Genomic DNA, 15,861 nt, shown 5'->3' with positions numbered 1-15,861 from the left:
TTTATGAAACATACTCTAATTTTGATGAAATTATATGAGTCCGCCTTAGCAGCAGATTGTACAAGTGATTTTAGGCAAATATATGGACATCTGCATATCTATATCATAGAGGTCTTAGATGCTACATGCTTAAATGTAAACGATGGATTTCTGTCATTAACAGCATACACTGAACTTGTTTTGCCTCAGTGAAGTCAGCTGTAAAATAAGCTTTTAAAGAAAAGGCATCAGACCATGCAGTGGGCAATAAGAAAATTCAGGACACAGCATATTTCACAGAACAGAAATTAAGTAGTGTGTTGAGCAGACAAAAAAAAAAGTTCAGTCAGACCACCATTACCAGTAAAGAAAAGCATTCTGTATGTGTAAAACCACTAAGAAATTAGGTGACATAGTTAAAGAATATTACTAAGTACAAATCTATTATATATGTATGGCAAGAGATCTAAATGTTCTGAAGACAGAGTACCTGTCCCTGTGCTCAAAACTGTCTAGAGGTGGATAGGTTGAAATATCTCTTTGAGGCAAACTACCTGAATATACAGAAGGATTTAATTTGTGAAAGAGGCAATTTGACATGAAGAGATAACCGTATGGGACAGCGGTGAGTGGCACTGCATGCACAAGCAACATTTGTGAAAAAAGGGTTAGACAACTATATCAGTAAAAGCAGTCAGAGTGAGATGTACTGTAACCTCTCCATCATGTTTTATTTATCTTTGGGCGAAGATTTAAGTCCATGGTTCTAGTGTTGATGAACCCATTGGATGTATGAGAATACAGGAGGTCCAGAACAGTGGTATCTCTGATGGCACAGTTAGCAATACAGAGATCTCCCCTTGAAAGTTTGTAGAAAACACTGAATAAAGGAATACAGATTACAACCTCTCTTGATAGCTCAGGGACTTTAAGCCTCTGATCTTTTGGTTAAGGACCTTTAGGGTCTTTCTGATTGTTTGATAAGTTTAATGAGGTATAGCCTGAAAGGAACACTATACTTAATAACACAACTTTTACATCATCTCTCTCAACATAACTTAATAGCAAACTGTCAACTTGGCTTTAGGCCATCACATAGTACCACTACTGCCCTTCTATCCTTTACAGATACAATCAATAGAAACCGTAACAAAAACATCCTCTCATCTGCACTCTTTACTGACCTCTCTAAAGCTTTTGACATGGTAAACCATACCCTCTTAATCAATATTCTTGAATCTCTTTCCTTTGACTCTCTGGCCATTAAATGGTTTAGATCATACCTCAGCAACAGGCAGCAGGCAGTCCTCTGGGAAAATCAAATTTCATCCTTTTTACCTGTCACCATCGGGGTCCCTCAGGGCTCCATTCTTGGACCACTTCTTTTCTCATTATTTATTAATGATCTCCATGTAGCAATTCCTCAAGCCACCTGTATTCAATATGCAGATGATTCCACACTAATATGCTCAGCAACCTCTCCATCTGAACTATATTCTCTTACTCAAAATGTTTTCAACACTGTAGAAACATGGTTTACCAAACGTTGCCTCCTTCTTAATGCCAAAAAAACAAAACCCCTTCTATTTACACCCACTACTAGGTCCTCCCCCTTAGATTTCTCATTCTCTTCAAATAATGGCACTGTTATTTTCCAAGACTCTACCACTAAACTTTTAGGAATAACCATTGACAATAACCTCTCGTTTGATTACCATATAAATAACACCATTAAAATAGTCAACAGAAAAATAGACTCCTTATATAGAATAAAACCTTTTTTAACCCCAGCAGCCAGAGTCAAAATCACTCACTCCCATCTAATCTCAACCCTTCTGTATGCTTCACCTATTTTTACCAACCTTAAGAAAACTAACCTTAACAAATTAGCAACTTCCTATAATAACATTGCCAGATTCGCTACTGGCAATCCCTTCAGAACCCACCACTGTTGCTGGAATTCCAAAACCATCTGATAATCCCCCAACTCACAATTGCCCACAAGATATTTTACCAACCCAATAACACCCCTATACTCTCAAAGCTCTTAATCCCATATAATAATCTGAACTCCCTGCGTTCTTCTAGCAAACTCCTTGCTACCATAACAAAGTCTAATAATACGGCTGGTGACTCTGTTTACCAACACAGCAGGAAAAAACTGGAACCTGTCACCCAATGAACTAACTCTAATTACATCCTTGCCACTCTTTAAACAAAAACTTAAAAAACACCTCCAAATGCACTGGTTATGCCCTTGTAGTAACCCTGACTAACCACCCTCTTCACCTCTGTTTCTTCCTCTTGTAAATAAACTTCCAAACATTTAAATGCTTAGTCTTTTAAGTAAGACTGACACTATTTAAACTCTAATCAACTTATTGTTTAAATCCTTCTACCTGATGTGAACAATTGTATATAATTCTTACTGTATTACATTTGTTTTAGCTTTCTTAAGTAATATTATGTTTACTGTAGCTTTCCTCAAGTGTTTTTATGTCTAGAATGTAACAATTACCTGTTTTATTTTGTTTATTAATCCTTTATTTACCATGTAACAATATTTCTATACTTTTGTATATCTGTGTGGAGCTTTTCTCCCCCGGGCCTCTACTGAAAATGGAAATATATCCAGCTAGACTAGCCCGGTCAACAAATGTAATATAAATAAGTAAATAGATATAATCAATGTCAAGTGTAAGGGAGTGATCAATCTCAAGTGTAAGGGAGTGATTACCTCCTTAGATTTACTGACAAACATTGTCATATGATGGTCAAAAGCCAGGGAATTATCAACCCAAGCACCTAGACCCCTAAGTACATTTTCATTTTGTAGAGGTGTGTTGTCTAGACAATATGCCAAAGTCACAGACAAAAAACTCAATGCCAAGAAATGCATTATAGTGCCTTTTGGGAAAACTGCCACCCAGGCTAATTACTCCATCAGTAAGACACCACCTAAGAGTTGACCCAGTATTCAGGAATCTGGGAACATATGTAGGCAGTTATCTGGTCTTTGGCCAACATGTGGTCAAGGTAGTAAGAAAATTATTCTGTGCTGCCCAACTTAAAAGTAAGACCATGGCACCTACATCCAAGAAAGTCACATTGCCACTTTATTCGGTCCTTATCAAACCCGAGTATAATGCCCCTTCTGCATGTACTTGACCAGACATACGTAACACTTGGAATGACCACAAAAGTTCCTTACCTTGAGAATACAGGGTAAAAACATATTGTCCTATTTGTATCGCCTTAAAGCCCTATCTGTGTACTCTGTCTCCTTCTGGTTACTGGGAGGCAATCTATGCCTGGTATACAAGGTGTCCTCCAATTCAGCTCTGATGGACCTTTTGCAAATCCACAAAATGAACATCAGAACCACCAGATCCAAGGATTTAAATTTTGCCTGTGACATAAATGAGACATGTTGTTGAGACAGCCATGTGTTTCAGAGGACAGGCTACCCAGTCCATTCCTAACCCTATTTAAGCATAACCTTGACCAATGGATAGGAAATTGGAAATTTACCCTGGTCTCCCCTCCATGTCTCTGATAGACAGAGGAAGACAGTAATGCCCAAGCTAACATACTACCCCATATGACCTCTAGAAACTTACCAAATAACATACCCCCAATCCTAATAAACACCCATGATATACAGGGATACATTTGGGTTGTGTTGCACAGCTAGGCTTATAAAGGCCCTAGTGGTCATTATCCCAGTATATACCCATGAACTGATGACATGGGGGAGGGATTTTTCAACCCAAAAAAAATGATAATGCTACACAATTTAGCATTTAGTTTAATCCAATTTTTAGTACCCCAAGAGTTTATTAGAAATAATTCATTTTGTTTGGTTTGGATGTCATAGGGTGGCTGAACAACAACCCCCAGTTTGCAGTCATCTGCAGACTTTGTTGGATGGATATCTGAGAAGTAAATACCAAAAAGGAGAGGTCTCAGCATTCAGCCCTGAGGGACACAGCTGGTCACTTTCATACTTTATGATGAGGCACCTACAACTTGCACTGTACGGGTTCTGTCTTTCAGCCAGTTTGCCATCCATCTTAGCACATATGGGTAGGTTTTTAAACAGTTAGCTTTTGTATGTGCCAGTGTAGGGAATGGTGTTGAAGGCCTTTATCAAGTTAAGATATACTGCATGGCTGCCATCTACAGCATCTGTAAACATTTTGAGAAATTTACCAGATGAAATAGACAGGATCTACCCTTCACATAGCCAAACTGTTGGGATCAAGTAACAAGATTCTTGACATCACAGTGTATGAGATTAGTTATAATACATCCCATGGCTTTGCAGATGAGACTTTTAATATTGATTGGTCTGTAATCACAAATATGTGTTGTATGGCCTCCCTTATGGGGAGGCATCACCACTGCTGTGCACCACTCATCAGGTACAAAACCAGTAGCTAAACTTAAACTGTTTGAAGAGAGTGGTTGCAAGGGCATGGTTAGTACTGTTACCTAAACAACCAGATATAGTGTCAGGTCCCAAGGAGGATGTATTTTTGGTCTTGGTTACCATTTTCAGTAAATGATTTTTAGAGATAATTTGAGGGACTAAGGGATTCAAATATTTTGAGGCTTTGAATAAAAGTAACTGGAGTGAAGTTGGCACTAAATTTGTCCATAAGGATATTGGCAATGTCATTTGGGTCAGAATAGGAAGCCCTATTCTGAATACTTTCTGAACATTGTATAGTGTTTTGTTTCAGTTTTGTAACTTAGCTAAAGAAGCATTTATAATTATTTTTGGCTTCAGAGGCCATCCTAAGTTTATGGACTTCTTCAGTGGACCTGATAGTGCTCTTTAGTTTTGTAATGCTTTTAAAATTATCCTTAAGAAGTTGGGTTTTAGAATCTACTAAGTAAATAAAGATGTTTCTTTATTTTGCTCTATAGTTTTTTATGACACTGGGATTGCTAGCTATATGCATTTTTATAAAAAAGGTGTAGAATTGCTTACTATTTAGGTCAGCAGAGGTGCAGTCATAAGTCTCAAGAAAAACTTTGGTGATTATTTCTTATTTGTTAAGTTCTGGATGAGTATACCACTACTTAACTTTTGGGAAAGAAAGTCCTGAAGGTTTTCCATACTGACTACTGATTTTCCCTACTCAGAGATGACCAAACAGAGTGGAAGTGTGGGAGGAGCTAAAGATTTTGGAAAGTGGCCGGTTGTTGCATCATGGGCAGGACACAGCCCGTGTAGCCTAAAGGTACTGCAACAGCGAGGAATTTGAACATCTACTGTATTTTTATTGTTAAAATGTTGTTTTTAATTTAGGCTATCCTGATTTGGTTTATTATATTCATGTCATATAAAGAATGCTAGAAAATTCAGATACTTATTTATTACTTGAGAATGTGTTTGTTTTGTATGAATATAGTTTATTTTATAACTACCAGCAGTTGTTACAACACTGTTATAACTAATCTTAGAGTAAGTACTGGAATATGTTTGGGTGTTTGCCGAGAATACTGACTGCGGTACAGCATCAGTGTAATAAGGAAACTTTTTACTAGTAGAATAACTTCTACTGACTTACCGGCAAACTCCATGACACTTTAATAGTAATATAATAGCACTTACACTTGCATGCCATTTGTAAGTGGGGCTGATGCCCCTTAAACCCCTACTTAAAAACTAGTCAGAAGGTAACAGGAGTGCCATATTTCCCTCACAGACACGGATTACAAATGTATAGCCTACAGGCATTGTTGAGTGATGATACACTGGGACATGTCTAGCACATACTTACAAACCCTGTTCATAAACAATAATGTGCAAGTCCAATGTTCTTAGTATTTCCCTCATTCTGTCTTTGTCTGCTTTCCTGTCTAAAGTTTGCAACAGAATGTTGTACTGACTTCTGTGATGTAGCTCCTTTATACATATTGAACATCTGTTTTCTTCTTTAAAGTAAGTTGAATTATCTAATTAATTTATTTGTAACATTAAAATTGTCATTTAGAAATATAGTATGCCTAGTGTTGCAGTCAGCTTGATGTGCTGTAATGCTCACATTTCTTTTCTTTAAATTCTATAAGCAGCTTTCTTTAGTTTCCAGAATTCTGAAGACTGTATCAGTGAACTTGTATGTATCTGTAATATTCTAAACTTTATGTAATAATTAAAGTAGTATTTGTGATGTACTAAATGATTTTCTGCTTTTGAGTGTATTCTGCTTTATCTAACCACTTTTTATTCTACCTCCCTGGATTTATAATCACCATTTTTATTTTATATGCCATCTCACATTTGTTGCATCCTGGTGATGACTGAAAAGGGCCTGCAAATCTGTCCACTAACCTGGCTAATAAATAGAAATAAATAAAAATAAAAGAAAATCACTTTTATTGATATATTTTACAGGACCCATAAGTTGTGACCAAATGTCTTCCCAGACTGCTGTGCAGCAGTATTGCTGGTGGGACTGTGAGGCCCTCCATTAGAATTACTGCATAGTGAGAATAATTGTAAAGGACTTATTCACATTTGTACTATAAAATAAGAGCTTAGCATCTCAGAATGCGACTTCAGAAAAAATATATTAATTAATGGATGAAGGAGATGCGTAGAGCTAGGACTAGCAGTACTCCACAGTTTTATACTATTTAGTTCCTGTAGGGAACTGGCATCTCTCCTGTGACCACTGATATGTTTTCATTATTCTGGATTTGTTGTAAAGTATTGTCACCCTTGTACCTGAATACCATTACCCTAGGCAATCTCCAAGCACTTGACCCCACCCAGTTCGGATTTGTCAAGGGCAGATCTTGCCTGTTGAACCTGGTTGACTTCTTTGAGACTATCACCAAGGCCCTGGATGAGGGAAAGTCAGAACACAGAGCTTACCTTGATTTGGCCAAGGCCTTTGACACAATCCCCCACTCGAGTATAATCTTAAAGCTTACACAACTTGGTGTAAATCCCTATCTCATCAGGTGGGTGGCCAGCTGGCTCACCAATAGGACCCACAAGGTTAAAATAGGTGCCTCCACCTCCAACAGCAGACCTGTCACTAGTGGTGTTCCCCAGGGATCTGTCCTAGGACCCCTACTGTTTGGCATCTACTTCTCAGAGGTCCAGGCAAAGACAAAAGGCCTGTGGCTGACCAAGTTTGCTAACAACTGTAAATTGGGTGCTGTCATTGACTCCCCAAATGATGTTAACATACTGCAAGAGGATCTCACAGCAACAAATGGCTGGTGTCAAAGTCATGGCCTTAAGTTAAATCTAAAAAAAATGTATGATCATACCATTCGGCAAAACATGGCTCCTACTGATTACTACATCAGTAGCAACCCCAAAAGCACACAACCTGAGATGAGAGATCTGGGTACTCAGGTTGACAGCAATCTCACATTTGACCATCATGTAGCGGCAGTGGTCAGAAAAGCCTTTTACTTGGTTCATATCATAAGTAAAGGGATTGGATCCAGAAAAAAAGGAGGTTATTACTTCTCTGTACTCCTCCCTCATTAGTCCTGTAATTGAGTATGATGCCCCGTTTGGTATGTACCTCTCCAAACACCGGCACCAACTGGAAAGGCCACAGAAATACCTCACAAAGAGAATCCATGGCATCCAACATCTGTCCTATGCGGACAGGCTAATCACTATCACTGTACTCTGTTTCGTACAGATTGCTCAGAGGTGGTCTGTGTCTCGCCTACAAGGAAATTTCAGACCCTGCCCTACTAGAGATGCTCCATATCCATAAGTCTAACTCCTCACGCATTACCTGCTCGAAAGGCCTAAATCTAATATGCAACATCAACAAAACCTGCTGCAGAGACAGGTTTGTCTCCCAGAGGCTGCACTATCTCTGGAATAGACTTCCCATACAGGTCAAACAGAAATACCTTGCTGACCCTTTTCAAGTGCAACCTTGATGAGTGGATGGGAAACCACACATTTGTCCCAGGGGTCCCACCTCTGTCCTTCACTGACAGGGGCGATAGGTGCTGACTGAGGTTTCTTTTTTGGGGGATAAACTCTTGGCTAGGCTTGCAAGGGCATCAGGGCCATTAGCCTAGTAACTTCCTATGATCCTATGAAGCAACAAAATGTTTAAATCCCTTGTACCCAACTCTAACCTAGTGTATTATGCTACAACTTTGACGTACGCACTAGTATGTCTTAATTTGGTGCTTTTCAGAGTTTGGAGATTTTGGAGTTTGTTTTTTTGGCTCCAGCATTTTGGGACTGTGGTACCTGAGCACTGGTATATAAAAGTGTATAATTTCATTTAACTGTAGATAGTATTGCAGGGAGGCAGAATCCCTCTGTGCCTCCTCATAATTCACCGAGTACCTAGCCCTTCTGTGCTAAGCTGCAACATACAGACTGAGCTGTAAACCACTCATTTATATCAGCATATGCAAACTGTACTGTACCCAAGCAGCTCTGTGGTACGAAATTAGCTAATACTTTTTGAAGTGTAACAGAAGTCAAATACCTAATATGAATTACATCCAAGTCTGCTGTTGATACTACCACTGATGTCATGTAAGTGGTATTTAGTAGGACTTCTGTGAGAATTTTGAAACTTTTTGATTTTGTTCTCTGGCAGCTCTGGTATGAAATTCACTGTGAAATTATAAGCTTACTGGGACAAAGAGGGAAGTAAAACACCCATCTTATACCTCAGCTGCTGAAAGTCTTAACTTTTTTTTTTCTTTCTAAGGAAGAAATAAATAAGAAAGAAGAAGCAACTGCATCCTTTAAAGCATGGAAATTAACAAAGAAAAAGACATTGATAGAAGCACAAGAGAAAAAGACAGAGGAAGAAATGAAGAAAGAGAGAACTGCTCGAGAAAAAGAAGAGAAAAAAGAAATTGCTAAAATGGTAAGGGCATTTTTGGCTCTGAGAAGGATGCAGACATTCTCAAGTATTGCATAAATCAAGTATTGGTTTATGTGATTGTGCTTTATGTTTAAACCTCTATAATAAAATAATGTAATAAAAATGTAATTTAATGTACCTGTTTGTTGACTGGGTAAGGCCACTGGGTATAGTTGTGCCTTTTCAAGGAGTACTCAGAAACGCTGGTTAAGTAACTTGCTCAGAGTCACATAAGGTGGATGGAATCAAACCCTGTACTCTTAGCACAGGGAGCTGTTTATTAACAGCTCAGAGCTTTAGGCCTCTGCACTAGATACCTTGTTGATAATTCTGTGACTGTCTTTTTACATAGAAACAATTTATATGCTTGTACATAATGTACATGCTGTCCGTAATTTCCATCTGGCTGTAAGCAATGCAATAGATTTAGGAGGGGAGCTGAACCTGTAGCATCTTGAAGCATCAGTTTGCTCATGTAGATTGAAATTAAAGCAGGCCATTTCACTTATTTTTAACTTGACTTTTATTTACCGAAGATTACAGCGGACACCCATGTAGCACTTAAGGAAGTGAGTAAGATGCAGGCTACAAATCAGGGATGCAATAAAGTCATCCCCAGGCATGGATTAATGCTGCTGTAGTGTTGCAAATGTTTTGAACAACCTGTCATTAAACTTTTTGCATTGAAATTAAAGTACTGTTATGTGCAAGTGGACCACTATAAATCACATAAAATGAACATCGGCCAAAAAAATCCTGAGTGTTTTTAAAGGCTTTATGAAAAGTCTAATATCTGATGAAAGCCTTATATTTTACTATTGCTTTTTTTGGTCACCTGTAGGTAGCCTTGTTTGAAAAAAGAGACTTTATTTTGTCTTCTGTAGTCTCACCTTCAAGCTGCTTCTGTTTCCCATTGAATTCAATATGATTGTCTTTCTTTCTTTCTTTCTTTCTTTCTTTCCTTTGTGTGTACCATTGTAGTAGACTGATCCCAGATGGGCCTCTTTCAGCCACAGCCTTGGGATTAAAACAGAAATAAGAAGTGCAAGTTTTGTAACCAAGTAATTAAAAAAATAAAAAAGGAAAGTTGAACAGCAAACATTACAAGATATCAAAATAGTGCAAAACAGTAGAGCATGAACTATATATATATATATATATATATATATATATATATATATATAAATATACCAAGACAGACTTTAGGATTACTTATAAAGTATATAAAGGATCAAGATATTCTGCAATCTACAATTCATTACTACATTGGAATGTGCCATTGAGCATATGAATTTCAGCACCAAACATTATAAACAAATCAAGTACATGTTTAACTACAAAGTATCGAAAAGGTTCAAAGCATTAAAATATGCCCTATATGTATATGATTATATAATGATTGATTGTTACATTACTTGGTCGACACACAAAACAGCAACCAAAAGACATCAATAACCCAGTTTGATAGCAACCTGACTTTTGACCACCATGTTGCTTCTGTTATACAGAAAGCTTTCTACATGGGCCCACCTCATAAGTAAGGATATCTCATCCAGGGAAAAAGAGGTGATAACATCCCTGTATTCTTCCCTTATAAGGCCAATTATTGAGTACAATGCTCCCTTTGGCATGTACCTTGCAAAACACATGCAGCAGCTAGAGAGACCAGAGAGGTTCCTTACCAGGAGAATCTAGGGCCTCAAACATCTACCCTACACAGATAGGCTAAAATCCCTGTCCCACTACTCCATTTCATACAGACTCCTCAGAGGTGACCTCTGTCTGGCATAAAGAGCAATCTCAGACCCTGCCTTGATGGGAGTGCTGCACATCCGCAAGTCAAGCTCTACTCACGTAACCCTCACGAGCTACCTCAACCTGGTCTGTGCCATCAATAGGAACAGACTCCCTCTCCACATCAAGCAGAGTACCACATTAACACCTTTTAAGCGCAACCTGGATTACTGGATGAGAAACAGAAAATACATCCCTGGGATGCCACCTGTGTCCCTGCTAGACAAGGGCTTTGGGTGTTGACTTGTCAAACATAAGCCAAACTCTTAGTTAGGCTTATAAGGGCCTCAGTCCCAGTAGCCTAGTAACTTCCTATGAACCAGCCATTATATTGCTAATACAGCTCATTGACACATCATACGTAGAAAAAGAAAACAAATTTCAATTTCTGATGCACTACAAATCACATTCAGCTGAAATATGTCTGAATAGTGGTATTGTTATGGGAATGTTTTTTTTTTTTAATCTAAGATGCAGGGTTAGGGTTAGTATGCTTTAGTAAGGTGAGCAGGGGGCTTCATTTCAACTGGATGTAGTCTATAAGGTTATGTCAGTTTAATAGGTGTATGAGATAACTTGTGGTTATTGGTGGGGTTGTACAAGAGGATTTATTTTAAAGTAAATATAATAGTGCTACTCTAAAGTTGTTGTGATCTAAGATTATACTGATTTAACTTGGGACTGAGTCACAAAGCTTGGACCCTAGGATGGATAATGCATGGTCTGTAAAAAAAAAAAAAAAAAAAAAAAAAAGGTAGTCTGTAGTCACTGTTGGCTTGAGACCAGTGTTGATAAGGGGTTTGCTTTACTGTCAGCCTCCTTATTACTGGGGAAGTACTGCCAATATATTGGGTTTTGTGGATAATGCAGATGAGTAATTTTTATTTTTTTTGAGGGGGCAAATGTGAGCATTAATAGGGCATTCTCTAGCTGTGATTGCAGGATATGTATACATATGCAGTCTGTACCTTTAGGAGGAAGGAGGTGGGAGTTTTTGCTGCATTCATTGTATTTTATCTTTTGCATCTGTAATTTATGGAGACATATTTAGAACGGGATCTAAGAAAACATCTTAGCTATTTGAAGAATACCCATTGTATAGGTTTGTTGTTGTAGAATAGGGAGTGGGTAGTTGATTTAATTTGTAGATTAATCAAAATAGCATGCCTTTAGTTTTCATAGTGAATTGTTTACTGAGCATCTAAGTCATATACAGTGAGCCAAAGCATACATAGCTCTGGTTTGTAATTATGTCTATATTTATAGAAGTCAAGGTTGTCTGCATAAAGAATGTGGTTGGATAATTTAGGGTCAGTTAGTAGTGAGTTGATAAATAGATTGAAGAGGATGGGGGCTAAGACTGAGCCTTGCAAGGTGTTTTTGATGATTTTTTGGGGGGATAGGGAACTACACTGATCCGATGTCTGTTTTCATCCAATTCAACCTTTGATCATAGGTTTATAGATTAGTACTAGACTACCTGCCTTCGTGGGCTATTTTAAGCTTAGCTAGTTACCCTACATGAGAATCAAACCCTGCACCTTGTGTCTGTAAGGTAAACATCTTTACCATTACACCAACCTCCCACATAAAAAGTCATGCTAGGCTAACTGCCCATGTAGGCCATTTAAGCCTAGCCAATTATCCTCTTTGAGAATCAAACCTTGCACAATGTGTCTGTAAGGTAAATACTTTAACCATTTTGCCAGCATCCAACCCCTGTCGGATTTAACCAGATCCATCATTGGTGCCTTTCATAAGTTTTGGATCCAGGACTCTGACTCTTCCCCATACCCATAATTCCCTTTGTTCTACAAAATACCTCAGATCTCAATTGCCACTTGATCTTGACAGACTTGGTTTTCAAGGGCTCTAACTTTATGTAAAGGTGAGTGATTTCTGGCAGTTTTTTGAGCTATCCTTTTTGGATAATTTCCTTAGCTTGCACCCTTCTTATTTTCTTACCCTAAAATCCTCCCCAATCTTCAAAATAAATAAAAACATAAATAAATAAATAAATTAAACTTTCCCTGTCTTTCTTTTATACTCTCTTTATCACTATTGTTGTTCATGTATTTAATTGCCTAAGCAATAGGGTTTTTTTGTAGCTGGTTGTCTTTGTTTTGTCAGTGCTGGTGTCTTGTTGATTCTCTAATTATGTTACAAGGTCACTGGTTTGTAGAATCCTGCAATAGGACCCTAACTCTCTGTTTGTCTACTGCCTGGTGGTTACACACTAAGATACTGATTGTGAGGCATTTGCCTCTTTTGGTGCAAGAGTTCTTTAGGGTTGCAGAGACAAGTTAGTCTTAAAGGGCCTACTTTCCAGCCAAGAGGAAACTTCAGCTCCTTCTTCATCTTCGGTGACTCCTTCTCCTTCTCAGAGAACTGAGAAAGTCAAACATTGAAGAAAAAGGAGAAAGAAATAGAAAAGATAGTGGAAAGATCCAGAAAGTGGTCACTGGATCCTATGGAAATCTCAGGTCCATCACTGAAAATGCCAAAGCAGTTAGATCCCATAATCACTATGATCTGTTCTCCGATGCCTCCTCCCCATTCCTCAGCAAAGCTGGTGAATCTAAGGTTCCACTCTCCCTTCTTGAAGGAGAGGAGTTCATCCCAACCGCTTTTGGTGGCTTCATCTTTAAGGTCCTTCTGTTTGACAAGGAACCCTACAGACGTTTTGTCAACAGGATGATGCGGATGTTCCTTCAGATGCAGATTCATCTAAGGGTCCTCATAGCGCCATCCCCTTTGGGTGCCCCGGGTACAGTTCCATCTGCCCTTCCATTGTTATCTCCTATTACAATCTGACCATTACATCAGAAGCACATGGATCCGATCCTTCCCAGAGCTTCTACATCTGATCTGGCAGTCCTCCTGACTTCAGTTCCAGTCGTATCCCTTAATCTCTCAAATCTGATTTTGGAGCAAGGATCCCAAACAAGATGCCATGGTTGTTGCAGTTGTCACAAAGAAGAAACTCTCAGAAGAGAGTACATCTGTCCATCCCCTAACAGGGAGTCCAGAGCTTTGGACAGGTTTGGGAAATGGTCATATGCTTCACCAACCTTTGCACGTAGAGCACTGAATTATCTTGCCCATATGATTTGTCTTCAGATGGACTTGATGAAGGAGCTGACCAAGTACCTTTCGGGTAACTTACCAACAGATGTCCAGGAATCAGAGCAGTCCCAGTTGTCTGTCCTACAATCTATGTCCAGCTTATTTGTGTGTGTCTACTCTCCAGTGCAGCTGATGGTTTGGACAGAGCATTACCATCCACTGGCTTGCCTGGATGCATTTATCTGACTTTGAGGAAGGCTTCAAGACATCCTTTATTAATAACCCTTTTGTTGTTTTGACTCTCTTCAAATTGAAGATGAAAGAAATGCTCACTAGGAGCAAGTAAAAAGACAAGAGCTTGTCTGCTTTTGGAATCTGCTTTTCCATGCTTCAAATTACTTTTTCTAGTAAACAGAAAGGAGTGAACAAATAAATTAGGAAATCCATAGATACAAACCCCTCTGGAGCAGAGGGGGGAGTAACTTTAATGGACATAACCCCAGAAGCAGAGATAGACTGCAGAGTCAACAGTTTCCCAGTCCTTTCACTGAGAAACCCTATCAGCACTCCTGAAGGGTTGTTTAACTGCCATAATCTGGAAGTGGTCGGGGGCGCTTATCCCTGCACCCTCAAGGCTGGTGCGGCATCACACAAGATACATGGGTGCTGAGGATAATCACCAGAGGCTGAACTATTCCTTTTGCTCCCCTCACCACAGAAAAATAGAAGGATTCCACACATACTATCCAGTCAACTAGAATCTGCACCAGTAGTCAACAATGGAGTGAGTCAGTTAATACCAACACAACAGATAGAATTCATTGGATGCCACTTGGACACAAATCATCAGATAACCAAATTCCCACAATCCAGAATATGATCTCTGCATCAAGTAGCTTCTCATGTCCATCAACACCCCTCTCCCCCTCCAAGATTTGTTCTCAGGCTGCTGGACTTAATGCCTCTTAAATAACTCTGGTCTCTCAAGCAAGATATTACATGAGAGTTCTACAGTGCACTCTGTCAGTTCAATTGTCCTAATGTCTTACCCACTACATGCATAGATTCATCTCACATCAGTTTGCATGAGTCACATCAGTTAGTGATTGACCTTTTCAGTGTTTGCAGTCTTTCCGGACTCCCTGCTCAAGAGTGTAATCTCCATCCAGACAGACAACATGGCCATAGTCTGGTATATCAACAAGCAGGGAAGAACCCAGTCATATTCACTTTGCCAGGAAGCTATGAGAGTGTAGTAGAGGGCATTGTCTTCCCAGTGCTTTCTAATTGCAATGCACATTCTGGGGACTTCCCATGTTCTAGCAGACAAGCTGAGCAGATCTATTTTTCTTCCTCACAAGTGGTCCCTTAGTCAGACAGTGGCGACACAAATCTTCAGTCACTAGGGAAACCTAGCTGTGATCTTTTTGCTTCATATCTAAGTAAGTTCAGCAGTTACTTTGGCCAGATCCCTCCACAGGGTCAAGCACCAAGGGACGCTGTAGTCCAGACTTGGCCCCAAGTTCTCCCTTATGCCCTTTTTCCTTTCCCCTTATAACCAAATTTCTTCAGAAAGCCAGAAGGTGCAAGGCCAGAGTAATCCTCATTGCCCCCCTTTAGGCCCCAGCACGTTTGTTTTGCTTTGCTCTGGCCACATCTAATACATCTGCCCTCAGTGTTTTACAGTCATCCAAATCTCAATGACTCATCCATCTGGGCAGCCTCACCAAGACCTGAAGATCCTAAAATTAACTGCATGGTTCCCCCAAATCTAACACTGGCCAGAGATGCCAGGCTTTCTGCATTGGTGGTCCACATTTTATCTTCTCACAAAAGCCAAATACTAGAAAGTTTTATTTCAGCAAATGGAAAAGGTTTTCCATATGGGCCTCTTCCAAGGGAATAGATCCATTTTCAACCCCTCTTCTATCCATCCTGTACTTCTTATCAGACCTTTTCCAAAAATGATCCAGCTTCTCAATCATAAAGGTACAGTTAGTGGCCTACCATCATATAAAGATAGAAAAGCAGTCCAGGAGATTTCTGTGCTTTCAGCTGGTAGCCAGTCATTACCAGTTTTGAGTTCTGCCCTTTGTTCTCACCACTCCTCCCCATGTGTTCACCAAAATATGGCAGTAGT

General features: G+C 39.2%; 1 protein-coding gene across 1 annotated transcript in view; it reads left to right on the top strand.

Moving 5' to 3' along the window:
• MAP9 (microtubule associated protein 9) overlaps positions 1 to 15,861 on the top strand; it is a 1,126,417-nt gene that overhangs the window by 1,021,780 nt on the left and 88,776 nt on the right. Inside the window, exon 11 of the mRNA XM_044063500.1 lies at positions 8,703 to 8,864. Within this exon, the coding sequence (XP_043919435.1) occupies positions 8,703 to 8,864 (162 nt within the window). The remainder of the gene's footprint in view (positions 1 to 8,702; positions 8,865 to 15,861) is intronic.

The sequence above is a fragment of the Protopterus annectens genome, chromosome 2.part1, assembly GCF_019279795.1.
Source record: "Protopterus annectens isolate FY-2018-M chromosome 2.part1, PAN1.0, whole genome shotgun sequence".
In the NCBI taxonomy this organism is placed as follows: Eukaryota; Metazoa; Chordata; order Ceratodontiformes; family Protopteridae; genus Protopterus; species Protopterus annectens.
Note: the sequence above shows the minus strand (reverse complement) of the source record. Positions and strands in the feature narration are given on the sequence as shown.